The 27,388-nt window shown below is 47.0% G+C and overlaps 11 protein-coding genes across 11 annotated transcripts; 7 read left to right on the forward strand and 4 right to left on the reverse strand.

The window, feature by feature from the left end:
- The first annotated feature begins 67 nt into the window (after positions 1–67).
- V8C40DRAFT_253310 (uncharacterized protein) lies at positions 68–524 on the forward strand. The gene has a single exon (XM_083217585.1). It carries the CDS (start codon positions 216–218, stop codon positions 441–443), a length of 228 nt encoding a protein of 75 aa, XP_083069870.1. The 5' UTR covers positions 68–215; the 3' UTR covers positions 444–524.
- Positions 525–1,350: 826 nt separating this feature from the next.
- V8C40DRAFT_253314 (oxidase ustYa family protein) lies at positions 1,351–2,440 on the forward strand. The gene is made up of 4 exons (XM_083217586.1): positions 1,351–1,695; positions 1,765–1,884; positions 1,941–2,080; positions 2,136–2,440. Exons 1-4 carry the CDS (start codon positions 1,452–1,454, stop codon positions 2,424–2,426), a joined length of 795 nt encoding a protein of 264 aa, XP_083069871.1. The 5' UTR covers positions 1,351–1,451; the 3' UTR covers positions 2,427–2,440.
- A 505-nt stretch (positions 2,441–2,945) lies between these two features.
- On the reverse strand, positions 2,946–3,510 carry V8C40DRAFT_75971 (uncharacterized protein). The gene is made up of 2 exons (XM_083223398.1): positions 3,216–3,510; positions 2,946–3,132 (listed from the first exon to the last, which is right to left on the reverse strand). Exons 1-2 carry the CDS (start codon positions 3,367–3,369, stop codon positions 3,005–3,007), a joined length of 282 nt encoding a protein of 93 aa, XP_083069872.1. The 5' UTR covers positions 3,370–3,510; the 3' UTR covers positions 2,946–3,004.
- Positions 3,511–4,143: 633 nt separating this feature from the next.
- On the forward strand, positions 4,144–6,353 carry V8C40DRAFT_281751 (M3 family metallopeptidase; the record flags this gene model as incomplete). The annotated part of the gene is made up of 3 exons (XM_083221670.1): positions 4,144–5,195; positions 5,260–6,102; positions 6,164–6,353. 3 exons carry the CDS (start codon positions 4,144–4,146, stop codon positions 6,351–6,353), a joined length of 2,085 nt encoding a protein of 694 aa, XP_083069873.1.
- A 3,957-nt stretch (positions 6,354–10,310) lies between these two features.
- Positions 10,311–12,607, forward strand: V8C40DRAFT_253317 (cytochrome P450). The gene is made up of 5 exons (XM_083217587.1): positions 10,311–10,815; positions 10,876–11,676; positions 11,734–12,048; positions 12,110–12,276; positions 12,341–12,607. The coding sequence occupies exons 1-5, from the start codon at positions 10,729–10,731 to the stop codon at positions 12,501–12,503; spliced, it is 1,533 nt and encodes a 510-aa protein (XP_083069874.1). The 5' UTR covers positions 10,311–10,728; the 3' UTR covers positions 12,504–12,607.
- A 605-nt stretch (positions 12,608–13,212) lies between these two features.
- On the forward strand, positions 13,213–14,313 carry V8C40DRAFT_269053 (uncharacterized protein; the record flags this gene model as incomplete). The annotated part of the gene is made up of 1 exon (XM_083220033.1): positions 13,213–14,313. One exon carries the CDS (start codon positions 13,213–13,215, stop codon positions 14,311–14,313), a length of 1,101 nt encoding a protein of 366 aa, XP_083069875.1.
- A 449-nt stretch (positions 14,314–14,762) lies between these two features.
- V8C40DRAFT_269054 (uncharacterized protein) lies at positions 14,763–15,754 on the reverse strand (the record flags this gene model as incomplete). The annotated part of the gene is made up of 3 exons (XM_083220034.1): positions 14,763–14,992; positions 15,055–15,332; positions 15,411–15,754. The coding sequence occupies 3 exons, from the start codon at positions 15,752–15,754 to the stop codon at positions 14,763–14,765; spliced, it is 852 nt and encodes a 283-aa protein (XP_083069876.1).
- Positions 15,755–17,026: 1,272 nt separating this feature from the next.
- Positions 17,027–19,152, reverse strand: V8C40DRAFT_75984 (major facilitator superfamily domain-containing protein). The gene is made up of 5 exons (XM_083223399.1): positions 18,845–19,152; positions 18,683–18,786; positions 17,591–18,592; positions 17,456–17,501; positions 17,027–17,398 (listed from the first exon to the last, which is right to left on the reverse strand). The coding sequence occupies exons 1-5, from the start codon at positions 18,965–18,967 to the stop codon at positions 17,246–17,248; spliced, it is 1,428 nt and encodes a 475-aa protein (XP_083069877.1). The 5' UTR covers positions 18,968–19,152; the 3' UTR covers positions 17,027–17,245.
- A 974-nt stretch (positions 19,153–20,126) lies between these two features.
- V8C40DRAFT_253323 (Zn(II)2Cys6 transcription factor) lies at positions 20,127–22,118 on the forward strand. The gene is made up of 2 exons (XM_083217588.1): positions 20,127–20,448; positions 20,567–22,118. The coding sequence occupies exons 1-2, from the start codon at positions 20,299–20,301 to the stop codon at positions 21,839–21,841; spliced, it is 1,425 nt and encodes a 474-aa protein (XP_083069878.1). The 5' UTR covers positions 20,127–20,298; the 3' UTR covers positions 21,842–22,118.
- An 889-nt stretch (positions 22,119–23,007) lies between these two features.
- On the forward strand, positions 23,008–25,574 carry V8C40DRAFT_253325 (amidase signature domain-containing protein). The gene is made up of 5 exons (XM_083217589.1): positions 23,008–23,865; positions 23,951–24,362; positions 24,431–25,087; positions 25,160–25,300; positions 25,367–25,574. The coding sequence occupies exons 1-5, from the start codon at positions 23,512–23,514 to the stop codon at positions 25,480–25,482; spliced, it is 1,680 nt and encodes a 559-aa protein (XP_083069879.1). The 5' UTR covers positions 23,008–23,511; the 3' UTR covers positions 25,483–25,574.
- Positions 25,575–26,247: 673 nt separating this feature from the next.
- V8C40DRAFT_269058 (uncharacterized protein) lies at positions 26,248–27,147 on the reverse strand (the record flags this gene model as incomplete). The annotated part of the gene is made up of 1 exon (XM_083220035.1): positions 26,248–27,147. One exon carries the CDS (start codon positions 27,145–27,147, stop codon positions 26,248–26,250), a length of 900 nt encoding a protein of 299 aa, XP_083069880.1.
- Between the last annotated feature and the right edge of the window lie 241 nt (positions 27,148–27,388).

Here is a 27,388-nt window from a genome sequence, read left to right on the forward strand (position 1 = left end):
ATCCAAGTTACTAGAATAAGATAGCTGCGGAACTTTTGTGCCGAGTCACACTCCGTAGTCGAAGTCAGGATCCCAATCCATCAACTTATCGATCAGCACCATAAACATCAAAGAGTCGTAGCTTCCTTAGGCCAGTGATGGCGACTACATTTTTAATACTTTTTGCAAGATTTTGATTAGAAAAAAATAAATTCTTGCGGATCAACGGTTAAAGTATGATGCCGCGTGGATATATCGGCATTTCCAACGAAAATCCTGTCCTGACAGAAGATCAGGACTGTGAAGAAAGCATCGAAAAGACTATTATTGATACTACAATTAATTATAGATGGGGGAGTATTGCGTGGGTTTCGATTATTATCTTTGCAGCGGGAGTACCACTATTGCTCCTACTACTACTTCATGAAGAGAATCGACATGAGTTCATCCTCCCAAACGGTTAAACACTTTGCGAAACCCGAACATGGTTGGCTAAGTTGACCTAACGGTTTAATAATGATAGTGAAATACAGCACACCCGTGACGTTCCAGCCAAACTATCTCTATTGGAACGTTTCCAGCGCCGAGTCAGCTCACGCGTGGGAACTTGTTAGTGAGTAGCAGCACAAAGCATTCAAGTGACCAGCGAGAACACTGACGAAGAGCCTCATTGGTGCAGATCATCATGGGGAAATTTTCTTACCAGACTCGAAGAAATATAATCTCCCACCGGGAATTGAGAGAGCAAATGGTTATCAGTCGTATCCGTTGTCAGCTTTTCATCAGCTACATTGCCTAGTAAGCAGCACTAATAGCAAGCTCAACATTCTATCGCCACTCATACTTTATTCTTTTAGAAAATGATTAGAAAACATTATGCGGCATTGTTCAACAAAGTCACATTGAATGATCCTGTGGATAACCATATTGAGCACTGCTTTGACTATCTGCGTCAGTCCATCATGTGTGCAGCAGACATGACCATTGAGAAAGCGCGAGTTGATCCTGATGGTCACCGAAGAGCAGTAGACGGATGGGAGACAACACACCAGTGCAGGGACTGGGGAAAGGTTCTGGAAGCAGTGCGACCCTTTGGTTGTAGCAATTGTAAATAGTAGGAAGAATCATGTAGATGGATATAACTGAGAAGCAACCATTGTAGAAACTGGAAGAGCAAAACACTGAGTGATGTGGAGTGAGATGGCCCACGCTTACAGTACTTGTCTAGAGCTCTCAGGGCAACTGCGCACCAGTAAAAGATAAAAGATGAATGAAAAAAGCAATCCAGCTACTATTTAGCGCAGTGGAGACAGGCAGAGATTATAAATGTACAAGGGTGCCTGGTGCTATCCCAGGCCACGGCTCGTTTATATTCGTCAATTTTCATCGTGAAAAGGCTGATACCAAGTTTTCCCCCTAAACATTCCGATCCTATTCAAATTTGCTTCTACTTCTTTGCTTCTACTTATTTTATGGCCATGGCTTACAAAGGCATATCCGAGGAAAATACTGCGATGGACGAAGAGCAGCAAGTTCCATTTCTACCGCCTATAGATCATCCGGGCCGTACATCCGAGCATACAAAGCAAAATATTCGACCCGATTATTTGAAGATAGCCATGTATGGACTGCTTGGTTTATCTGCAATGTTAATTATCGGCGGGTTAAGGTCAAAGCCTACGTTTGAAGGATGCGTGAAACACTTACATGAGTGGTGTAAGTCTTCATGATGGACCTTACGTCAGTGGAACAACAATAACGTAATTTGATGCCATGTATGAATAGCGCCAATCTTGGAAGCCTTTGAACGTGAGGCCAGACCGAGAATTGGAATGACTTCAAATTTTATATACATGGGCCATCCTACATCCGTTCTTGAACAAGCCTGGGACAGTCTTTGGCAATGTGAGCCCTTTCAACCTCTTGCTATTTACACTCTTACATCTGACGTTTTGTTCTAGTCGGATCATTCGGGTTCCCCGAAGAACAACTTCCGCTGCTCCATAAATCCAGCACAGAACATGATTGGCACCATCTGCCTGAGGCAGACGGTGGAGGTATTCAAGCTTATGTTGAAGGCTTCCATTACATTCACTGCTTGGTATGGAGCATTTAATTTGCAATCGACACTATGGAGAAGTTGCTAATAATTCTAGAACCTCGTACGTCAGTTTACGTATCGGAATGAGTACGACTACAGCGATATTCATGCTTTCAATAACCCTCATATGGACATTATGGACCACGTTGAGCACTGTTTGGAAATGCTCAGAGTGAAAATAATGTGTGATGCAGATTTATCCATTTACCCGGTATCAAGAGACACAAGCGATGACAGGACGATTCATATTGAGGGGCAAAACAAGGTGTGCCCAAATTTTGAGAGATTGGTCAAATGGGCAGATGATCACATTGCTGTGCCATTTCACAAAAAAACGGAGGGATGAGGATGTCATTTAACTTGGTGTTTTCAAGTCATAATTTTTAGTCGCATGTATCAACATGAACTTTATTTGCGGTTCTCTATAAGGAAATGGAAAATTGACGGAGCGACTCATTACTACTCGTAAAGCGTTGTTGAGCCCAATGAAGTATCTTGGGGTAATTGCGACAGATATGATCATTTCCAGTGACAGGAACAGTCCCTTTTGAAGAATGATTGGTGTTGGCGATCAAGTATAGAGTGGCATCGAAGTTGCAGACTAATTCTCTGCGAAGAACTTCTATACATTGGTTGACTTGTGACCTCAAAGCTACTTCAACATATGTCTCGTTTGCCGTCATGTAGACATACTGGCGAATCAACTTCTATGCATCCTTTTTAGCATTCTTGATATGCTACATATTATTACAAGAGTGTTGAATACTTACCACACAATTTAGATGTAACACCACTCCAAGAACAGCATGTTCGCTAGATTTTGAGCGGCTATCCAAAGGAATTTGACTCACTCCGTCTAAAATAAGTCACATTAGCAATCCATTACTTTGCTCTCTGAATTGTCTGACGCAGTATCAATAGGTACTAACACGGGGCGAATTCTTCCCAAGCTGCTTCGCGATCAGGAGTTGGTGGTCCTCTATAGGTCTCACGATCTGAGTAGTGATCACGAAAATTTTCCCGTTGATATTCCACGGCCTCAAGTGCAGGTGCTATAGTAAGGTTCACAGCATTTGTTATTATGAGAAAATCGAGAGAAGTGATGAAAACCCAATGGAATATTGATAACACGTACTATTAGGGAAGAAAAGCTCTGTACATGCCACATCCGAAAGAGAACGCATCGCGTGGAGGCCGTAAAATATACTGGAGGCAGCAAAACAAAAGATGCAGAGCGCTAAATAAATCCAGCGCAAAAGCTGCCGTGTATCGCGTGACTCTAACAACATAATGCCATATACCTCGCAAATGTCTGTCCTCTAATTTTGACCCCAGAAAATATTAAGAGAGTCAGTAATGGTTCTCAATCGGCAAATGGATGTTCATCATTCACATATTCATTCCTCAGAGCATATGTGGAAGAACTTTTGATAGAATTAGACGAAACTATAGTAATGACTGTGCTGACTACAGAATTGTAACTCTCTATAATACAGGGAGTTTCCACCATGCATATACAGGATGAAGCAGCCAAAAGACTAGACCCGGCAACATTTTGCCGATTTGTGAAAGACGAACCAACATGCAGAAAAGGGCAAATTAGCGGCGCCAAAAGTGCACTCAATCACAGCCTAGCATATGATACTTGTGTATGCTTTTTAATCACATTACACTCCGACTTACATAGCGCTCTCTGTTCCTTGGAGGAGGAGCTGGTGAAGCGTCAACCCAACAACACCAGAGAAGGATTCACCTGCTCCCTTCGTACTAGTCCACTGGGCATCGCCTTTCATAGAAACAGAAAAGATAAGACCCGGCAAAGAGTGCCGATCGCGTCTCACGTAGGATGGAAAGCGAAATGCGGGCACTGAGAATTGTCGACATAGGATAAACCCATTCATCGCCAACTTAAGCAAGATTTTATTCGACGGGCATACGATTGACAGCTTGTTGGTAGGTTCTCTTATTATACACTGATGTTTCGACGTTTCAATTGCAAGATAATAATCGAACAAGCCTAACTCCTGTCAGTTGCTAAAGCATACCTTTTGCTCATTTCCACGATGGGGAACATCAATATTTTGTCTAGTTCTCTTCCACAGTTACCACCGGCCTTTGATGCGACACCGTTATCATTAATTGAAGAAGCCAAAGCTCTCATTGACCATACCCGTACTGTCTGGGATGAGGTCGCTCTAAACGTACAACCTAACCACGCGACGTTCGAGAACACAATCATACCTATTATTACCGATGAAAACCGGAAATATACCAGATTGAGAATTCTCAGATTCTACAGCTCTACATCACCAAGCAAAGAGTTACGAGATGCCTCTAATTCTGCCACCTCAATGTTTAATGATGCTGATGTGGGATTTTACTCTCGAGTGGATATATATCACCTAGTTAGTGCAGTTTTGAATGGCATCCACCAAGAACGGAAAGACTTGGATGATGAATCTATTTATTATGTCGAAAAGTTACACCGTAAGCTTAGGCAAAATGGCTGCGGAATCACCGACGTGGGTAAAAAGGAAGCCTTCGAGCAAGCTCAGAAAAGGATTCAAGAGCTGGTGACTCAATGTACCTCAAATCTTCATGAAGACAGCTCTGGCATCTGGATTTCCATTGAAGAGCTCGAAGGTGTACCCGAAAGCATTCTGACTCAGCTCAAGCAGGGTGATGCCGACCATGAGGGTCACGTCTGGGTGAAGACAAAAGTTCCACACCCGTTCAAGATCATCTCAAATGCAAAATCAGAAGATACTCGCAGAAAGGTTTATTACGCGATGAAAAATAGGTTGCCGCAAAACATACCTTTATTTCGTGAGCTAGTTCTCCGCCGAGACGAAGTTGCTAGATTATTAGAATACCCAAACTACTTAGCTTACAAGACAGCTGATAAGATGATCAGAACGCCTGAGAATATCATTGAGATTCTAGATGAGATAAGACAGAGAATTCGTCCACACGCTGTCAAGGTCGCTTATGAGTTACTGGATTTAAAAATTAAAGATGCTATTGCAAGAGGGGAGACTGCAGAGGATCAGAAACTTTTCCTTTGGGATGAAAGCTTTTACGCAGGAATACAACTACAAAACGAATCAAAGATCCGGTCGACAATATCGGAATATTTCGAATTATATCATACCATTGGATAAACTACTAGAGCTTCTCAGGCACATATTTGATACTCGGTTTGAGCTCATCACTCCTGAACAGCAGTCTGTGCTAGGAGATGGAAAACCCCTTGTCTGGCGTAGTGATGTTTCGATGTATCCTGTCTGGGACACCAGGAAACCAGATGAATTTCTTGGTTATGCGTATTTTGACTTCTTTCCTCGCGAGGGAAAATATGGACACGGTGGAAGCTATGCGACCGAATGGGGATTTACTAAACCAGATGGCGGACGGTTTTATCCTTCCTGTGCCTTGGTAATGAACTACACGAAGTTAGATTCCAAGCCGGTTCTACTAAGCTTAGTGGACGTCCGAAAACTCTTTCATGAACTTGGACACCTTCATCATTCTTTATGCACTAAAGTCAAATATGCAAGCTTATCCTACATTGATAGGGATTTCGTGGAGGCCCCCAGTCTTATGTTTGAACAGTTCTTTTGGGAAGCCCGCCATATCAAAGCCGTCTCTTATCACTACTCTTATATTTCTCCAGAATACAAGTCGGTGTGGCTTCAGGAGAATCAGAGTAGGGACGAACAACCACCTGCGCAGCTGAGTGACAAACATGTTGCCGAGCTGGCCACACATGATCCAAAAAAGCTCATCAGTCGCGAGAATTATAACCTCTTCTTATCATACTTCGATATACTTGTCCACACTCCAGCTACCCATGAGGAACTCGAACAAGCAAATTTAGCCGAGATGTTCAACAAACTACAGACTGATATCTTGGCAATGCACGGTGGAGAGGCAATCGGTGATGGTTGGGATTGGAGTCATGGAGAGTTTGTGTTTCGCATGATTGTCAGCGGATATGACGCTGGGTATTATACATATATTCTGTGAGTGCCTTTGCATCTTCTTTTCCTTGTAGGAGAGTTTCATTCCTAATCAGTCAATCAGTGGTCGAGTGTTTGCTTCAAATATGTGGAATCGTAAGTTTAAGACAAATACTCTCGATAAGGATGCTGCAAGGAGATCTCGGGATACTGTCTTTTGTGTAGGGGGTAAGCAGCCAGAAGAGAAAACATTGAGGGAGTATCTTGGTCATGAGCCAAGTACTAGTCCTTATTTCAAGTGGCTGAATATTTAAAGACTTGGTTTTTGTAGTTTAAAATTATCATTGCATAATTGTGAGAGAAAGCTCTGGCTTTCCGAAACAGCTCGGATTTCCGATGTGATCCTTGGGAACAATGACCATATATCAGGGACTCGATCGCATACATGTTGAACTGCACTTCTTCTGACACATCAAAAACATCTTTATCTACATATAGTTCAACAACGGAGTCAAATAGAGGCTGACCTGTGGGAGCCAGATTCTGCCAGTCTCTGCGCCTGCAGGCGGTGCACACGTATGGGTAGCTACATGTACATTCAATCGACGCATGAGAATCGGCGGCGATGCGGAAGACTTTGGTGACATTCATCAGATCGGATAAGGGACTCTCCCATTATTAGAAATCGCATAATCTCGTCCAATTCTTCAGAGGAGTACGCGCTGGACTGGACACGACTGAATCTTGGGTGGCTTTCCGGTTCTCTCTCAATCGCGGGCTTCGGCGGCCTTGTCTTACGCGTTGTTTTGAAGCCCATTGCGCATGTCCTTTTATTGCCACAGACTCGCCCTCGTTGCTTGACGGTCCTGAGTTTGGAATACATCTGATCCCATCGTTCTATGTCGGATCTCGGTCACCTGCCATAAAATCATTATGTCCAGTAGTAGGTTGCATATCGTTCTTGGGGCGTGAAGGGACCAAGTCTAAGGGAGTTTGCAGACATCACTGGATACAGGCAACGTGAGATTCGCGCAAATTGGAGATTATCATTTCACCTCCGTCTAAGGCCGTAGCCTGACAGAAACACAGCATCATTAGAGCCCAATATACCCCATACCAAACCACAGAAACCCGCCCTCCCCCAACATCCTCGTCAAGGATTTTACTCATCTTCGAACGACTCACTTCCGGAGCATTCCTCTGCGGCGTCCTTCAACATAGCAGCGATCTTCAAGTCCATCCTTGCAGCTGCTTCATTCTTCTCTTCGGCCTCAAATTTCATCTTTGCAGCCTCCAACGTCATCTCTGCGGCCTCCAATTCCATCTTTGCAGTCGCCTCCAACATCATCTCTGCAGCCTCCAATTCCATCTTTGCAGCCGCTACATTCATTTTGGCAGCCTCCAATTTCATTCTTGCAGCCGCTTCATTCTTCTCGGCGGCGGCGGACATCTTCGCTTTGACGCCGTTCATCTTCGCTGTTGCGCGCCGTCTGACCTTGTTGGGATGGTGTGCTTGGGTATCGGTGGGAGGAGTTTAACTTTGAAAGGTAATGTCCGAAGAGTTCAACGTCAGAGCGTATTGTTCAGCTTTGGAAAATGATATCGGAGGAGTTCAACGTCAGAGTGTAGAGTTCAACTTTGAAAGGTGATGTCGGAGGAGTTCAATGTCAAAGTGTGATGTGGGAGAAAGAAAACTTCGCGTTTGGGGGAAAAAGAAAAAAGGAAATTTTGTTCCTGTGGAAACAAAACAAGAGAAGAGAGGAAAGAGCCAATTGGCTTTCAAGTATTGAGCGTTTCGTTGCCAGGTGATGGGGACAGCCGTCTGTCCCCTTTGTGCAGGTGTGCGACATACATACATGTCGAACTTTAAATTAGTGCAGCGACTGTCGAAGATCCAGCTTATAATGTCTCACAAACAATATGCGTAGAACCTAGATATCCTGGCAATTTGACCTGAAATTCTTCATGCCCTCTGGCTGTGAGACAACGCAGGATATTTCAACACTCAGGAATTTATATATCTCTGGTCATGTGATGTTCTCATACCCGTTTATTGTGGCGAGGCTCTATTTACATTGAAATATGGAGACAAATACTCAATATCGGGCTCATCGTAGAGAAAATAGCTTCCTGGACGAGTCTGCAACGTCTATTTGTTTGGTGCCTCCCAAACCAATACTACCTAGTAGCAACAAGGTGTATGTCGAGCCGCGGGTGGTGGGAAGAGATGGTGTTTACCTGCAACATACCTACTGGTGGATAGGGCCTCGTAAGATTTCGTTGTTAGTACTCGATGAGCAAATCTTAAGTCGGAAACTTCCAGATCTATGGGTTAATAGTTTTCTGGTGGTCCTATTTGTCTTACATTATACGCGTAACGGATGATCCGCTCTTTGGGGAACTACATACGTTCACCTAGTAACGAGATACCCAATCAACAAAATCCACCGCTTTCTTTCCTTTTGTTTTTTGCTGGTGTTAGCTCAGCAAAGCTCAGTAACAGATTTAGTATAGTCGGCGTTCTCGACAATTTAGTCAATTTTTCAATATGCATGATAAGAGATTCAATGGCACGTAAACATCGCATGGTTGTAGCCGAATCCGAGTATAGGGTTGCTTAAACAGATACGACTATCAAGGGTAAGAATAAGACGAGTTGCATCAGCTACGTGCCATAGTGTCGAGGCCAACTAGAGTGAAAAAGAGATGCAACAAAACAAACAGCATCTATGACTCGAAACTAAGCAAGCAGCTACAGCATGAGTTTTTCAGGCACTATACTCAAATTCTACAGCGTCAGACCTGCACTATGGCAGTGAGAACAGTTAGCCTCACAAACCAATAACTTGAGAGCATTTGATCTGTTTTCGCACCCTCATAAACAATGCTGCTTTGCTCATCTATCTATCGGACAGCTTTGGAGATAATTGCACTCTCACAAAGAGACATCTGCTCCGTTTACACGCGGCTTTTGTGACTGTACAGGGGAGCACCGGTGTTGGATGTGTACTCATGGCACTAAGTAGATACAAATCTGATAGAAAGACTGAATAGTCTTCATCTCTGTCAATTTAACTCGAATCGCGCATCGGCAAGTATGTCTGGCCTAAAGCTCGCTGGCAGCGGAATCAACGAGATTGCAAATGTGCACTAGGACGAAGTCGCGACTGTGACTTTGGTTCCACACAAATCCGCAAGGTGATAAATCGGGCTCCTAAATACTCTTCATGCCCCTATAACTTTGAGGATTGCTTCGTTTGTACGGAGTAGTACAAAAGGGTAATGTTTCCACGGAATTTCTAAAACAACCGGGGTGGAAACTCCCGCCCCAATTTTGACAACCCAGCCTCCACTTCGGGCTGGGTATTGACCCCAGGGCCTGCATGGACATTCGAGCGAATGCTGCATCGCTCGGTTACTATGAGCTGTAATTGGTCGCTTTTTATTAGTGTTGTCAAGTCATTTTCTAGGATTGACCCGCTGAACTTGAATCAGCAAAGTTGTAAAGTATCAGCGATATTACAAGTATTGTTATTGAGTCGCAACTGACAACGTGGGCAAGTAATGCTAACTCACCCAGTTACCTCTTAATCTCTATATTATCGTTCGTGCATTAATTATCCGTCTAAATCTCTCCTTGGCGAATCCCTTCAATGGTTTTGCATCTACTGTACAGATTACATCGCTATAACCAACTTATTTTAGAATCACACATAGAGTGCCTGCGGACTTGTTGTCACATGCTTCCTAATGAACACTGCCCACCAAGTATATCATGCTATCGATTAGCAAAGTAAAGGAGGGAGTGTCTACAGTTGCGTCATCTATGCAGGTATTTACCCCATGCAATATTTCATGCGGTAGAATGCAACGGATGAAACTCTCTCCAACGGCCATATCGCCGTTTCGGCCGCATCTGAAAATGCGCTGAGTACATGCCCATCCATCACCAGGTATTTCCGCATACTACGGGGCAATGCGGACTTGGTGTTGCTATCATGGGGCACCGCCAGCTTTATTTCCGCAACCGCACATCTCGACACGACATTGTCTCGTGCGAGGCGGATGCAGAGTCTTGTCCAAGTATGTATTTGCGATACACGTAAAAGAAATAAAAGCAAGCTATTTGTGTCTCCGCCCCACTGCGGAGTGGCCAGACACAGACCACGGGGGGTTACATTGAAGCTGTTCAATTGCAGGGGTGGTGATTTATATTTCCTCCCTACAGCAATGCGTGTGGCTTTGCTCCGAGGAGTTTCCACGGATATGGTCCCAGCGCCCCCCTTTGAAGCCTCTTTATGGCCAATACTGTGGCGGCTACTGCAGGACGCACTGCGGGTTGTTAACATCTCCCGTGAGATGGAGTCGCGGCCGCATCTCCGATCTCACAGGAGTGTTCCGCAGTCGATCGCAAATGGAGCACCCGAGACAGACGAAGGGGGCAACAGAAGTACTTCGTAGTAGTATTGCGTGGGTGGTTGATTGCGTGTATGCTGTAGGGGAGTACTCGGGGGAACATTGCCGTACGCGATGTTGCAAATGCAACAGTCAACTCCGCTATATATAAAGTGGTGTTTGCCACTATATGGACCAGCTGATATTACAATCGCTCTTCCCCTCTTCTCATAGCATCTTTTGATCATCAGAAACACATTTTGTGAAGACGAGTAAATTCGAAAGCTTTTCGCGATGGGCATTCTCATCAGCAACGACGCTGCAAAAGTCGCCATCCCCCTCAAGCTCAGCTTGGCTCTTCCACTCGCTGTTATAGTGTTTGTAAGTTCAACTCTGTGATTAAACTCTTTACCGTGTTGACACATCGGTGCTATCATATAGGGTTTTGGTTACTTTGTCTGGCTTTGCATCTACAATCTCTACTTTCACCCCTTGAGCAAATTTCCCGGCCCCAAGCTGTCGGCCATTTCTCGCTTCCCCTACTCCCGCCTCCTCATCAGTGGTGAGGGCCACCGCGATGTTTTGGATCTTCATCTCAAGTATGGCCCCATTGTCCGCATTGCTCCCGACTTCTTGTCTTTTAGCCACCCTGATGCTATGAATGACATCCGTGGTCACCGCAAGGCTGGACAGCCGGAGCACCGAAAGGATCCTATACGTCAAGAATTACATGTAACGAACATTATTGGTGCCAACCGAGCCGACCACACTCGCTTCCGAAGGAGCTTGGCAAACGGTTTTTCTCATCAAGCCATGCTGGATCAGGAGCCCATCATCCGTGACTACGTTGAGGAACTTATGAAGTCTCTTGAGAAGAATGGCGCCAATGGAACTCAGCCGATTGACATGGTTCGCTGGTTCAACTATGCGACATTCGACATAATCGGCGATTTGGCCTTTGGTGAATCATTTGGCTGTCTCCAAAACTCCACATATGATCCTTGGGTTCAGCTCATCTTTAACAGTGTCAAGAATCTGGTCTACATCGGCGCCCTCAAACATCTCAAAATAGTCCCTAAACGCTTGTTGAAATTCATTTTACCATACACCATGCCGAAGGGTGTATCAAATAAATATGCCGAGAATCAACGTCTCTCCGCCATGAAGGTTAAGAAGCGTCTAGAAACCGGCTCCAACCGCCCCGATTTCATGACATCAATGACAACAAAGCGCAATGGAGAAGTGAGTTGAACTGGTATACTCATACATGAGCGAATTCATACTAAATGAAGTCTCTAGTCCCTTACTTTTGAGGAGCTCACGTCCAATGCATCCATTCTTATCATTGCGGGCTCTGAGACCACAGCCACAGCCTTGTCTGCCGCTGCTTATTATCTTGGTCTTTTTCCAGAAGTCCAAGCAAAATTGGCCCAAGAAGTGCGGACGACCTTTAATAGCGCGGAAGATATTACCATTACCAGTGTGCAGCATCTCACATACATGCTGGCCGTTCTTGACGAAGTTATGCGCATGTATCCACCTGTCGTCAGTGGCCTGCCACGACTCACTGCCGAAGGAGGCGCCATGATTGCTGGGGAATATGTTCCCGAGGATGTAAGTTAATATCCTTCACGTTCATCCCATAGGAATCAAAACTTCTAACTCATGAATTCAGACCATTGTTGAGGTTTGGCAGTGGCCTTTGTTCCACAACCCGAATTACTGGACGCAGCCTGATGACTTTATTCCTGAGCGGTGGCTTGGTGATCCGAAATTCGCAAATGACAGGCGAGAGTGCTTTCAACCATTCTCCACAGGGCCTCGGAACTGTATTGGCAAGAAGTAAGTCATGATATGCGCGTTCACTGTGGCAATTCAAGACCATTGACTGACATTCCAAAACTAGCCTTGCATACTCTGAAATGCGTCTCATCTTGGCTCGTGTGATAATGCAATACGATATTAAACTGGCTGAAGGAACCGAAGGCTGGGATGATCGAAGCAAGACCTATTCTCTGTGGGAGAAGGGTCCGGTGAATGTTTACATGATCCCAAGGAAGGTAGAGTAACCGGATAGCGGAAGACGAGTAAGAAATGGAGACTTGTACTTCTACAGTTGGATTTTGTTTTCACAGCAACGATGGTTGAGTTTGATTGGGCTTAGTGAGAGGATATGTACTCAAGACTGTTATTATTTAATGGGTAAAGTATGTTGTAGGGTCTGTGGCGGCGGAAAGAATATATTGCAGCGATTTGTTTAATATGGACTGCAAATATCGAACATTGCCCTATCGTGGCTGTGGAAATGCTTCGCCTCGCTGCTATCCAAGAGCACAGAAGACCTAGCCACTTGTGCATTTTTCCTCTCCTTTGTTAAACTTAATACGCCTGTTTCATGTTGGCAGAGGCACTGTCCCTATTAATTCATCACGCATTGTGTACATGTAAGTTTGGGTAACCTTTTAATGATGGGATCGTTGGCTCTCGTTGCCTTTTCTCAGGTAATTTGCCATGTTCGGACATCCCTTGTTCGTCGATAGGTGCATAGGTACCTAGTAGGCAGTTCAAATCCTTAAATATCTACTATTATTACTATATTCTTCTAGTCTCGCTACTTCATCTAGTATCTGCTATTTTCTTCTAGTCTTATTTTTTTTTTCTAGTATCTGCTACTTTTTTCTAGTATCTGCTATCTCTTTTTAGTCATTATTAAAGAGAAAAGATTCGCCTAGGTCAAATAAAACGCACCGCAAAAGGTTACGGCTGATGAAGCGCGCGATGGCCTCAAAAGGAAAAAAAAAGGCAACTCTAGCAAAGGAACTTTTCCTTACGTATACCGATCTGGTAAAGAAAGAAAAGTCAGGCGAGCGCACCCAAATAACCGAAGGTCACTCTGCGTGGGCGGACGGAATCGAATGTATCAAGGCATACCACATGCAATTCACAAGATTGACGCCAGCGCAACGCGATGAGATGCGCGCCTTCATCGCAGGTGTACATTACGCCATTCCACCATCTGCGAAAGATTCACCATCTTCCCGTAAGCTGTACAAACCCCAGCAGAAGTTGATCGAGAAAACGCCAGAGAGCCTTTCGTGGCCGGTTTTCGCTATTCTACGTACGATATATAAGGATACTCTCCCAACGAAATACGTCAACGCAATCCGCGAGACATTCGGCACCAGCGTGGTTGCAGACCACTCAGAAGAGTACTACCGCCTAGAAGGGACACTGCCTGCCGGGCCTGTCGAGGTCACTGGGAGCAAGAAGAAGACAACAAAGAAGAAGGCAGAGGCTGAGAAAGAGCTGGCGGAGAAGAAGAAGAGGCAGCTGGCGATGTTGGAGGAGATGAAGAGTCAGGAGGAAGGGGCCAGAGAACAAGAGGACAGAGAGGAAAACATACAATCAGACGATATGCAATGGGGAGGACTATTCGGCAAAACGGCGCAGAAACGTCCAGCATCGCCAACTCCCCTTAGCAGGGAAGAACGCCGCGAGTCGGGCGATGACTTGTTTTTCTCCAGGGTGGCTGGAAACATCTTGGGCAACGGCTCGCCGGCGAAGAAAGAAATCGCCCGCTCTTTGCTGCAGGGAAGCCAGAAAGGCATGGGAGGGAGAGTTAGGAGGGAGAAGAAGAACGTCGCAGCGAAGACGTACGCTGCTGCAGAGATGAGATTGGAGGCTGCAGCGGAAATGAAATTGGCTACAAAGTTGGAATTGGGGGCCGTAGCAAACATGTACACGGCTCTAAAGATAAAGTTCAAGGCCCAAGAGAAGATGGAAAAGGCTGCAGAGATGGAATTGGAGATTACGGCTATATTAAAGGCCGCGGCAGAGGAATCCGCCGGAAGTGAGTCGTTCAAAGCCAGTGGCCGATAACACAGAGGAAGCCATGGAATCAAACAACATACAACATCCACCGAAGCCCGTGCCATCGATTCCAGCTAAGCGTTCAGCCGATATATAGTTTTAAAGAGATAGTAGCAGAAAGTAGAGATAGTAGCGGACTAGAAGAAGTAGCAGATACTGGAGGAAGTAGCAGATACTGGAGGAAGTAGCAGATACTGGAGGAAGTAGCAGATACTAGGAGAAGTAGTAGATACTAGAAGAAGTAGCAGATACTAGAAGAAGTAGTAGATACTAGAAGAAGATAGCGAGACTAAAAGAAGTAGTAGATACTAGAAGAAGTAGTAGATATTAGAAGAAGTAGCAGATATTAGAAGAAGAAGTAGTAGATACTAGAAGAAGATAGCGAGACAAACATCCATAGTGAGAGGAGCAGACTGATGACCCTTCACCGAGTGGAGAAGCTTCAGGCCACTTGGCTACTATGCCACTGTTGCAATGTCGAACGGTTTGCCACTAGAGGACGGGCGTGGTCGCTTAGCCGCAAAACACGGATCGTCTTCGCGGTTAACTGACGCTTGGCGCTTCTTATGCCAAAGGACTTCAACCTCTGAAGAGGAGGAGTCAGAATCTTCCTCACTAGTTAAGTCCTGTTCATCGTGTTGAAGGGCGGGCCCAGACATCCTCTGGTCTTCTATAGCCTTTTGGGCCGCTATGTATGCTTTTGCTTCGGCGACTGTTTTTTTTTTGCGGCGGCTAATACAGTATCTTTACCGTCCTTGGGTTTGGTAAGCAACACATCTTTGCTCTGAGCGGAAGCATTTGTCGGTATCATTAGTCTCGTGAAACTCGAGGCGGCGTTGGCGGCCGAAGGGAATGAGTTAGTCGAGGTAGAAGGAGCATTCGTCGACAAAGAAAACAGCGTTGAGCCAGCGGGAGCAAACATTGAGCCAGCGGGAGCAGCAAAAGGTTTCGCCGAGGAAGACGAAGCAAAAGGATTTTGCGAAATATTAGAAGCATTTGCTGATGTAGAAGAGGCGCTCTCCGAACCTCTGAGGAGGGTACGGTAAGTGTTAGAATAATCGCCAATAGTACTCGTTCCGTAGAACCTTTTAACAAGTTTCATATACCTCTTGGGTAGCTTCTTGTAAACGGCCGACAAAATGAGGTATATGGGCCATGATAAGTTCTCGACACGTTTGCCTTTTTTCTTCAAGGCGTTCATAGTCTGCTTGTACAGCTTATGGGCTGAAGCTGTCTTTGCTGTACGTACTCTAACGTAGTCATAACTCTTGATAATATCACACATTTCCTCCTGCTGCTCTCGAGTAAGGCGTATTGCCTGAGCTTGGTAAATGCGGATGCGGAAAATCGCTTGCTGCAACTTAGCATCATTTGGTTTCAAGTCAAGATCTTTGAGAGATGATGCCAACGGCGGCGGCGGCATCGGTTCTTTCTCAGCATTTGTCGGCATAGTGGCAGGTCTTGTGGAACTCGAGGCGGCGTTGGCAACCGAAAAGAATGATTTGACGGTCATCACTACATGTTGGAGGGCCTAGATAGAGGATTTGGTGACATTTCGAGCAAAGAGAGAGTTGAGGAAATAATGAATAAAGAAAATGAACGGGGCGAGAAATTAGGAGCGATTCCTGAAGCATTGAGTCTTATGTGAGCTGGGGTGTCAAGAAAAAGTGAATTGCACCGTGTGTTTGTGGCTGTATCGGTAGGTCGTCTTCACGGGATCCTACATCTTCAGCTTGTGGGGATCTTCTCATGAAGCTGTGTTTTCGTTTTGCCATTAGTCACTGCGCACTGATAGAATTGTAGCTGCTTGGCTCGCGGACTTGGACATTATGGTCTACAATTGCTTTGCAAAGTATTTGGCGTGGGCGTTGCGAAATGCATTGCGGCTGGGGGCATGCTCTTGGAGCGAGGCTTATGAATGGAGACACGGAACAAAGGTGGTTAACTTCGAGACTGAGACTCGGCGAGCATTCGTGAGAACTGGTGTGATGACTTGTATTGTGGATTAAGAGCTGCCGACATTTGGTTGAACGCATTTTGCTGTGAATACGTCTGACGAGCCAACAGTCATGAACCCAACTTGACACCAAGCGCTGAATACGTTTACCATGTCAACTGTCCAAGGTGATGCCAATCGATGAATTTATTTTACTACCAAATATCCCCTTCCGCCAGCCACCACCAATCCGGTCGCCCCCTTTGTTGTATATGTAGTTGAACGTGAAGTGGTGAACAGGTTTCGAATTCGAGAGAATCCGGAATAGAAGGTACCAGAAGCTTCTTCACAAAGAAAATAGATTATGAATTATGCCTTACATTAGAGGTAAACAGATATTCTTATTTACCTATTGGTCTTAAGTAGACATCCTGCCTACCGCACCCAAGCTACTAAGTCTTGTTAAGGAGAGCGGCTGCCTGTCCTCTTCATTTGCGATAGGCTAATTGAAATGAAGACAAAAACAACAATATATATATCCAACCATGTCCTATTATATCCTTTTCCATGTCTCCGTTACCATTGTCCTTGATGATCAGTAATGGCGATGTCATCTTGTCACACGGCCCACAACTCCAACCAGCGATTGTGAGATCACAACAAGATATCCCTCGCCATTGAAGAAATATACGCTGACGCAATTAGAAACTCTTCAAGTCAATACCAACAGTGGAAACTCAAGTAAAGTCATTTTTACATGGACGAATGAGACCCGTGTGTGATTACGGGATAGGTAACTGACTCATTGTACTAGTATCCAGGTACATTGAAATGACTGCATGACCCCGGGATGTTGTGAGATCAACACAAATATAAATGTACCTAAGGTCAAACATAACTGATATGTGCTTCTTCCATCGTTTATTGAATATATCATTAGTTATGCGGATTAAAAATAATGTAAATTGACTATGCACAACATAACAAAAACAACCAACAGCCACGCTACTCCTTCTCCTTGCTTTCAATGGTAATGCTCATTCTGCCAGTAATTTCGTCAAGCTCACGATTCTTTCTATCACGGCGGTCTGTGTAGGCCAGAAGCGTCGTCCAGATCACAAGGGCGATACAACAAGCAATCATCGCCCACATTCCGCGCTGTAACCCCAAGTTAGTAAATAAATAATAAATTGATAGAAAAGCACGTAAACTTACAGTGAACCATGGAGCCTCAGAAGCTCCGTAAAAAATGATGCTCCACCTGCAAAGAGGGGCGTTAGTACTCTGTTGATGATGCAACAACAACCACCCCAACAAGAACAACTGCAACACCAAAGGAATGATACTAACCATGCATTCACTGCGTTATTGCCTAAATTCATTCCTGCTAGGACGACAGCTCGGAAGACGTGTTCCTCATATCTCATCGAGTCGTTACACCAGGCGAAGAAGGTTGCTTGACAGGCATAGACGGATCCGGCCCATAGGTAAGCCCCGAAAACTACTGACGTGGAATGCGAGCTCGTTGGGTTGTGGGAAGAAACTAGAACCATGATAGACGTAGAAATACCAGTTATTCCAATAAAAAATCCTACAAGATATCGCTTTCCGTTTAAGAAGTCTGTCAGTGTAGCCCAGAACAAGGTCGAGATGATGCCGACTGCGGGTACCCCAGTAGGATAGTTGTTGAGCTGAGAAACCGTATACTTGATCGTAGGATGGCTCTTCATGTAGAGAGCGAGAAGTGAATTGGAAGAAAACGACTCTGTCTCTCCGGCAATAACCCAGAGCATGACAAAACCCCACCAGTACCAGGACAACAGGACCTTCTTAAGAAAGCGGAAAGTGATGGGCGAATGCTCTTCAACGACAGGAACGCGGGCCACAGCCAGAGCCTTTTCATCGTCTGTAAGGTAAAAGGCCGTTGTGTTGCGAGGCGTGTCCGGGAAGAAGAAGAAACCATACGCAGCGACTGGAATGGTAAGAAGGCCGTCGATGATGAAAAGCCAACGCCATCCCGCGAGTCCACCGCGACCGTTGAGGCTTGAGTGAATGCCCGTCTGGATGAAGCCGCCAATCATGCTACCAGCAAGACCAGATGAGGTAAAGATACCGCTGCGCTTTCCCAACTCGCGCTCCGTATACCAGGCACCAAGGATGTAATGCGTACCGACAAAGGTAGAAGCCTCAAAGATTCCTTGGAAAAAGCGAATAGCCATGATTCCTTGCGGGTTGTGGACGGAGGCGGTAACCATGGTGAGGCCGCCCCAACAGAGCATCATGCAGGGGAACCAGATGCGCGGCTTGACATAGTAGAGGGAAAGATTGGAGGGGACTTGACCCAAAACATAGCTAGAAGTCCAATCTTGTTAGTACCTGGTATTTTTGTCTCTCTCCAACTCCCCCGGTCTCTACTACAGAGGGACAAGATCAGTCACTTACCCAACGGTGAAGCAGGTATTAATGACATTGAGCTGGTTTCCAACAAAGCCCAAGTCTTCTCTCATACCCGAGACGTAAGCATTGGCAAGGTTGGAGCGGTCAAGCTGGGTGAGACTCTAGTTAGCCAACGTGCATATGAAGCAGGCAGAGCGTTACACGTACATAGTTGATGAAGTAGCTGAGACAGCAAAACGTCAAGATGAAAAAGTCAATCTTGCGTATCAGCGTACGCTCTCCGGGCTTATACTCCGTATGGAAGTATTCGCGGACTTTTTGGTGCACCATGTTGAACTGCCGAGGAGGGTCGAGCCGCCTCCGGTTTCCGCTCTCAGCGCAAGGCAAAAGAGTCTGTGAAGATTTTTTTCTTCAGACAAAGGCAGCGAGTGATGGAACCTTGCAGCTGATGCTCTCTCTCTGATGGTCGATCACAGGAACACAGAATGCGAGGGTGTTTGGTGGATCTTAAGAGCTGGATGCTCCCTCATCAGTCATCAGGTAATGTAATCGGCCACACCCCCGTCGGAACGTCGTTTCTTGTTCCAGCGCCCGTCGTCGGCTAAAAAAGTCCATGTGGACGGACCTAGTCAATGCCGGCAATAAGAAAAAGACGAACAACGCTGGTGAGTTATCGCTGTGGCGAGATAAGAGGCGCCTGTTAGTTCGCCCCCCCGTTATCTCCAATATCTTGTCTAGTACGATGCCCAGATGCTAGCACAGGTTGTAGTCCGAGCTTCGCGCCTTTTCGGCCTGTCGCGTGAGGGCGGTGATGAACTGGAACTGGATCAAGACTCAGATACGCCCATTTAGCGGCATGGCTGGCTGTTGGAGCTTCAATGGTGTTATAACTAAAAAAGTTGGCCGAGTTAAGATCCCTGTTTCGGTTTGGCATGGAAGTCTTTAGCGCATGCCCGAGCCATGCAGTGTCATGATTCTACTCCGTACGGAAACTCGATAACTCAACTGTACTAGTACTGATGCTTCTAGCCTCAAGCCTCCCTGCTGAGGGCGTCATTCAGTCAGTCACCGGCCGGTGAATCAGACGTGGGGAAACACAAGAAACGTCCCCTCTTTCGGAAGGGAAGACAAAAAGCTGGGGTAAATAGATGGGGGCCAAGCTCGAGGCTCGGGGCGAGGCTCCATCGTTCGGCAACTGACGATACGAGTAACTGGTAACTGGTACTGAGTCTCGTTGCTGATGACGGGCTGTTAGTTTCGAAACTTATCCTCTCTCTGCCATGCCCATGCGGAGAAGCTGCCTCTCTCCGGTAGGCTGCCGAGCAATTAACCAGCCAGAGTCGCACTATGGAGCTGCGATAACGAGATCGGTTCCTTGCAACCCCCGCAGACGGGCCAAATCCTTTGCTCGCCTACATACATACAATCTATCCACATCCACACCAGCCGCATCGCGATGCTAGACATCCCCTGATCTCTTCTCCTTTTCACCATTCTTCTTCTTCTCTTTCTCCCCTTCTCCTCTTTCTCCTCCCCTTGTTAATCCACACCCGCCCACCCCCCCTCCCCCACGCCCTTGTTGTCGTTTGTCTTCCGCCCTCCTCTTTGGTTGCCTTCCCGATTTGCCGTTTTGACAACCTACCAAATCGAGCAAGCTGGGAATGGCTTCCAGTTCCAACACCAAGGATGGGGTTCTTCAGCAGCGCAACAAGCCAGTCGGAAAGCCGCGTGGCATGCGCCGGGATCGGGACTGTCGCAGCTGCAAGCTAAGAGACGTCAAGTGCGATCTCAACAGACCCTCTTGCGGAGAAGTGGGTATGCCCTCATCTCATATCCAGCCCTTGTTGTCTCATTGTTTATGCTCCTTGTTGCTTGTTGCTTGGCATGACATCCATCAATATCAATGCTCATCATGTGTGTGTGTAACAGTGTATCGCTGCCGGCGTGCCGTGTGGCGGCTATCCGCAGCGAGTCATCTGGGTCGGCGCCAGCTCGTCGGCAAAGGATGCCTCGTTCTCGTCCATCTCCGCGTCCACGTCCCCAACCATCACGCGCCCTCGCCAGGCCAGATCGCAGTCGACGCTGTCGCGATCCAGCGACTCGGGTCTCACCCCGGATCGCCCGGCGGATTCCTCCTTGTCGCCGCCTGACCGGCCGGTCTCAAGCCCCGGCGACGAGCCCATCAACTGGTCCGAGGCCGACCAGAACAGCTTCATCCGGCCGCTGGTGTCGCTGTGCCAGCAAATCATCTCGCTGGACGGCGATGCGCTGCGGAGCAACCACTATCTGTCCGTCGAGGCCCTGCGTCTTATCTCGCGGCTGCGCGACTTTGTCCAGGCCCGTATCGATGGTCATCCGGCTCGAGCCTCGACTGGCCGCGGAGACTTGTGGGAGTCTGAGGCCATGGCGCGATACCGGCTGGACGCCCTCATGAGCCTCAAAGATACGCTAAAGGCCACCAACCCGTTTGCATTTATCGGTATCGCGGCCTTTGCCTTCTTCGAGGTGTGCGACAGTGGCTTTGGCGACTGGCAGCGCCATCTTTACGGAGCCAAATCACTGCTAGACTATCATTGCAAGAGCCGGGCTGAGTTGGACACGCTATCACGGAGTGTCACCGGTCTGGGCGAGATGGTGGTTCGTCTAGTTTGGTTCGACACTACCGGTAGTATCATCCGAGGGACGACGGACCTCATCTTTGAGGATTGGCATCGCGACCTCCTGACGGATAGTTTCTTCCGAACGGTCGGTTGTCCAGCCGATACTTTTCAGCTCTTCACGAGAGTGGCGAGTGGTGAAGTGGCCTCTAATCCTGCCAACAGCGCCATCCTCGCCATGGAGCAGCTCCTCAAGCTTAACCAAGGCACTACCGACTGGGATCGTTCAGCTAACGCTTATCGCTGCGCGGGAGTTATTGCCGTGCTGACCCGAGTGAGTGAGGAACCAGCGGCGATATCCAAGGCAGCCACTATTACTCTGGCGGTAGACCGGGCGTGCCAGATCATTGCAGCAACGCCGTCATCCTCACAGTTTTACATCCATATGGCTGTACCGGCATATCTGGCCGGTATCAATGCAAGTACAGTAAAACAGTGTGATGTTATACGAGCTTACTGGCATAATTGTAATCATGCCGGCGTTCGACGATATCCGGATGGTTTGGCTAGATGCGAAGAGCGTTGGAAGATGAAAGGGTTGGCGTAGCTATAAACGATTGAAGTTCTGGGTTTTGGCGAAATGAAAGCGATTTTTAGTTGAGTTTCTTTTGGAAGGATATATGATGTACACGGGATTTTTAAAAAGGGAATATGCTACATTAAGCAGGGATTTGGGTGTCTTACTGGTGGAACGGGGACCAGCGAGTTGTCTGGTGTTTATGGATATTTTACAATAGTACATTGAAGGATTGTCGAGCCATAGTTTTTGCTCATTACCTTCATCTATATACGATGTTTGAATTGCTATGAATTCTCTCCTAAAAGCCATGAGGTGTGTATACGTTCGTGATGGTGTAATTCACCTTCCAACTGACAGCGGTTCCGTTCATTGCCCGAAGTGTCAAAATTGTGCAACCCTACTTCACGTTGATATTATCTGATATTATGCTCAACATAACAATCTATCAAAACAGCAGAACACTACTATCACCGCTATCCACTCTCTTGCCTCCACCTGGAACTGTGACGTCGGTCAACAAGTCCAACAATCACATACGTGTACATGCTGCATAATGTTGAGATATCCATTCACCGTTGTTATCCTTCCTATTTTACACCATCATTCACTTCACAAGCATTTGAACATATAATTGATGCGCTAACGCTACTAAAGCAGGTCTCACCAGTTTCCTCGGTCTGAAGCGCCGTCATTGGCTGTGCATCCCATGCAGATCCGTGCTCCCAGCCCCATGGACATGGTTGATTATCATCCTGATCAAGTTAAAAGATTGTCACTGGGTTTGCTCAGCTGAATGTTCAGCTTTGGGACACGAGCACAGAACTGGATCTCCTGCCGGTGCTAGTATCAACTATTGAACCATCCATCCACAAGATGAGCAAGAGATTAGCAATGCCTCGCACTTGTGCCTATCAGCAATATCAACCCGACAAACCATTTGTCGACACATCTCTTATATCTTCAACTAAAAGCTGGGGTGCATGGCATCAAGCCACCAGCGGCTAGTTGAGAGCACGCCCCTCCCCTTCACCAACTCCACATCCAAAGATATGAACCTTAACGTGGTGCCGCACATTGGACTCGTCCATACCGAAACAGGCAATCAATCTATCGACGCATCTCCTCACTATTATGCGGCGCGATAAGTTGGTGGAGTACTGTAGAAGGCGCTTCATTGCTCTAGCAAACGGCACAATCAAGGCATCGGAACCCCCCCAGCACACTGGTCCACCTTTTGGAGATGAATTAGTTTCCTCTTGCTCGTTTCGAAAGAGCATGCATTCGTATCGGCAACCGGACCCATGGGTATCAAATCCACGGGATCCTCTGACCCCGGGAATGCGAGAGACCCCGCACTGGGCCAGCCTCAAGCCATCCCATCGTAAGTAGAGCCTGACGAAATGGAATCATGCGGGTTTATCGTATCACGGACAGGACATCCGGCATCGGGTCTGGCGGATTTATTGGCTTGTTTCTTGGCATCTTTGAACGGTTTGGGGGAGGAGAGAGACGAGAGAAAAAGGATACATTAGACCCAGGGCGACGGGTCAAAGCAATAAGCCCCGACTCTAACCTTATCCTTGCCGTCTAGCAAGCCACTCCAAGTGACTGGACATATTCTCTTTTGTCAAGACGCCTCCTCTTTGTATCTTGTTCTAAACAACCTTCTTGGCATTAAAGAAGGTAGCAAAGTCGACATGACGGTCTCTGGAGATTCCAACCTCACCAACGGCGCCAGCAGTGCTGCTGCCAACGGTGTAAATGCTGCCAGTGGCGCAAAGCGCTCGTGGGAGGAGCTCGGCGCAAAGAAGCGCAGCGAGCTGCAAGCCTCTATACCCAAGGAATGGCGCATCCCAGAGAACCTGATGCCTCCGGAGACACAAGACGATGTGACAGGCTGGCCTGAGACGTCTGGGTGGTTCACAGAGGAAGAGTTGGCCATCACCAACTCGACTATTGAAGAGCTCCTCTCCAAGTTAGCGACGGGCGTTTTGAAGTCGGAGGATGTCACTCTAGCATTTTGCAAGCGAGCAGCCGCGGCGCACCAGCTTGTGAGTTTCTTCTTCTTGTCTCTCTTGTTTCTCTTTTCTCTCTGTCCTATACTCTTTCTAGTTGTTCTCTACTAACCCAGTCAAGACAAACTGCTTGTCCGAAACTTTCTTCGATCGCGCCATCGCCATGGCTCGCGCTCGAGACCAATATTTTGCTGAAACAGGCAAACCAATGGGGCCCCTACACGGCCTTCCTATCTCGCTCAAGGACAACATCAACGTCCAGGGCGTTGATTCTACACTGGGCATGGCGGTGCACGTCGGCGATCCAGCCAAGGCGGACGCAGCGCTGGTAGATGTACTAGCAGAAGCTGGCGCCGTTTTCTATGTCAAGACAAATGTGCCTACAGCCATGATGATTGCTGAGACGGTAAACAATGTCTTTGGACGCACTTTAAACCCGAGAAACAGACAGACGACTAGTGGTGGTAGCTCTGGCGGAGAGTCTGCGCTCATTGTCATGAAGGGCAGCCCCGTTGGTGTTGGATCAGATATCGGTAGGCGCATCATTTTCCAGAGTGCCACAATAAGGACGAAAGAATGCATGGCTAACATACAACAATAGGCGGTTCGCTTAGAATCCCAGCTGCCTGTACAGGCATCTTCACACTTCGCCCCTCGGGCGGCCGTTTCCCTGTACGAAACTGCAGATCCGGCATGGCTGGCCAAGAAGCCGTTGCATCTGTCAATGGCCCGTTAGCCCCGACTCTGAATGGCGTCAAGCTCTATAGCAAGGCCGTGATTGACGCCCAACCTTGGCTTAGAGACCCCAAATGCCTGCCGATTCCTTGGAGAGAGCCAGAGCTTCCTTCAAAGCTCCGGATTGGTGTCATGTGGCACGACGGCATGGTCCAGCCCACAGCTCCTGTAGCTCGCGCGCTCAAGCACACAGTCGCCAGGCTCAAGGCCGCCGGCCATGAGATTGTGGAATGGGATCATGCTGACCAAGAAGAGGGATCTTTGTTGCTGCAGCGCATGTTTGTAGCTGATGGCGGCAGGACTATCAAGTCACAGCTTGAGCCAACTGATGAACCCTTGAGGATCGAGATGGCTTCCTATGGTGTTGCGAGGGAACTCGGCACGGCGGAGATGTGGAAGCTTCACTTGGAGAGAACCGATTTCCAGAACCGCTACTTAGATAGATGGAACAAGGCTGGCCTTGACGCTCTTTTGCTGCCCACGGTACCATTCAACACAGTCAAGAGCGGAACATTTAAGCACGGTATGTGATCATTTGCCCTACCTCTTGTGTATCTTATGAACTACCTGCTAATGATGAGATGAACAACAATAGTTGCATACACTGGTGTCTACAATGTGCTTGACTACTCTGCCGTGTCATTCCCTACTGGGTTGAATGTAGATCGAAGCATCGACGTTCCCCGGGAAGATTACACTCCACTCAGCAGCGAATGCAAAGACATTCACGAGACATGTGCGTATCATCTCTTTATCCCGAACGCTCTGTTGTTAATACGATGCTAACTGGTGCAATGTGTAGATGACGCCGATCTGATGCATGGGCTGCCGATCAGCTTACAGCTTGTGGCGCGGAGGTTGGAGGAGGAAAAGGTTCTGGCCATGACCGGGCGGGTATTAGAAGCTTTGGCTGCGTAAGAATTAAGATTGCCTCCTTAACTATTCAGAGATGCTTCTGTCATGTAACATATAGTATAAATAAATTAAAGCAGCGAAAGATATAGCAAGAATTGTTTAACAAAGTAATTCCGCTCATAATTCATCAATTGTGCAGATGTTGTTGTATTAAAGAGCGTATATTCTCTCCGCCGCCACAAACCCTTCAATGCGTTTACACTCATTGACCGATAACACTATGCTTCAGTTTACGGTATTTTCCATTAATAAATAACTCATCTCACCCGTTCAAGGCTATCCAACATTATCCACGCTTTGATAATGCGATCTATTAGTCTGTGCATCTCATCTTACGTATACGCAGTATAGACCATATTCCCAGTCAAGTAGGTACATGTATATACACCGAGCTTATCAGCAATGTCGTTGCTCCTTGCACCATCAACCACCACATCAATACTTCATCAAGAGCGTCGACTCATAGTGGACCAGCTCGGTGGGTGAAATTGACGAAAATGACTACATATAAACAGATCAATAAGATTTAATTCAGCTCGTGTAACACTTTTGGTCATTTAGGGAAATGTACGGATGTAACTGTAGCACAGCTGAGTACGGTAAACTACCTGGATCCATGGTCAAACCATGTGAAACTACCACCAGGGTTGCAGCCCGTCGATATACGAATCCTGCAAAGAAACTGAAAAGAAAGAAGCGAGAAGAGTCCAACGACTCTCAATATCCACGTAGTCAAATACACACGAGACACTTGGTGCTCGACTGGTGTCAAACGTCGGCGTTCTGAGGAGCAGCAGGCCTTTGCCAAGTTATCTCCGCAAGTCTCATCAAAGCTTCTCCATGAAGCCTTACTACCTCTCGCATCACCACTTGAAGCTCCTTAGTTTGAACTTCAGACTTCTCTTTCTCCTTTCTTTCGAGGTCCTCTCGCATCGCTTCAAACCTCTTGTCAATCATCTCCCAGAGTTTGCCAACCGTGCACTCACAGCCCCCTTCTTCAGCAGCCTGTTGTTCGGAGACAGCGTTGGTCATTTGTACAGTCAAAGAGACGCTTTTAGCGCCTGCCACCTTTGCACGCTTATTGGCAGAAGAACTGCCATCTTCAATGTCCAGGGCTGATGCGTCACGTTTCTTTGTCTCTTTGGAGATTTTGGGTTTGTCATCCAAGATCTCATCTTTCCAAGGAGACGTCTGGTGATCCTCTTCAGTAGTGGCAGGCTCGGCAGGCTCGGCACCGTCAAATGCAAAATACTCATGTGTATGGTCCTTGACTTCCGTTGTGCCAAAGGCCTTGCGAATATATTCTGTATACTCCCTGGGCAAGGCAGGGCCGTACAGAGTCTTCAGAATAATGAAAATGGGCCACGACGGAGCCTTCCCTCGCTTGATGCTCTTTTTATGGGATTTCATGAGTGTGTGCCTTGATGGCGTATCTTTGGTCGAGGGAGTGATAACGTAGCGGCGGCTCCGTATAATATCTTTCATCTCTTGCCGGTTGGCCTGAGATAACATAGTGGCTTGGGAATGATATGCCTTTATACACCTGATGCCGTCTTCCCACTCAGGGTCTCCTTTCTTGACTTGCTGCCGGGGTTCACCCGTGATGCGTGGTCGTAAAAGGTCTTTGTACGACAGCATGATCATCGATTTCTTTCTCTGCGAAGGCATTGTTGATCGATGGATGTCGGCGGGCGACCTGTGAACTCTTTAATATTGTGAGACAGACAAGAAAGAGAGAAAACAGAGATGGACGAGCTTGGATACATACCTAGTTTGTAGGTATTTCTACCGAGAGATGCTGGTGGTTGAGGCGTGACGGAATGCAACAACGTGAGATAGAGAGGAAGAGAAAGGGAAACACGAAACCGGAGAGACAGCAGCATGATTCTAGTGAAGAAAAAAATCGATA

The sequence above is a fragment of the Trichoderma camerunense genome (assembly GCF_050948025.1).
Source record: "Trichoderma camerunense strain CBS 138272 chromosome Unknown V8C40scaffold_17, whole genome shotgun sequence".
Classification (NCBI taxonomy): Eukaryota; Fungi; Ascomycota; class Sordariomycetes; order Hypocreales; family Hypocreaceae; genus Trichoderma; species Trichoderma camerunense.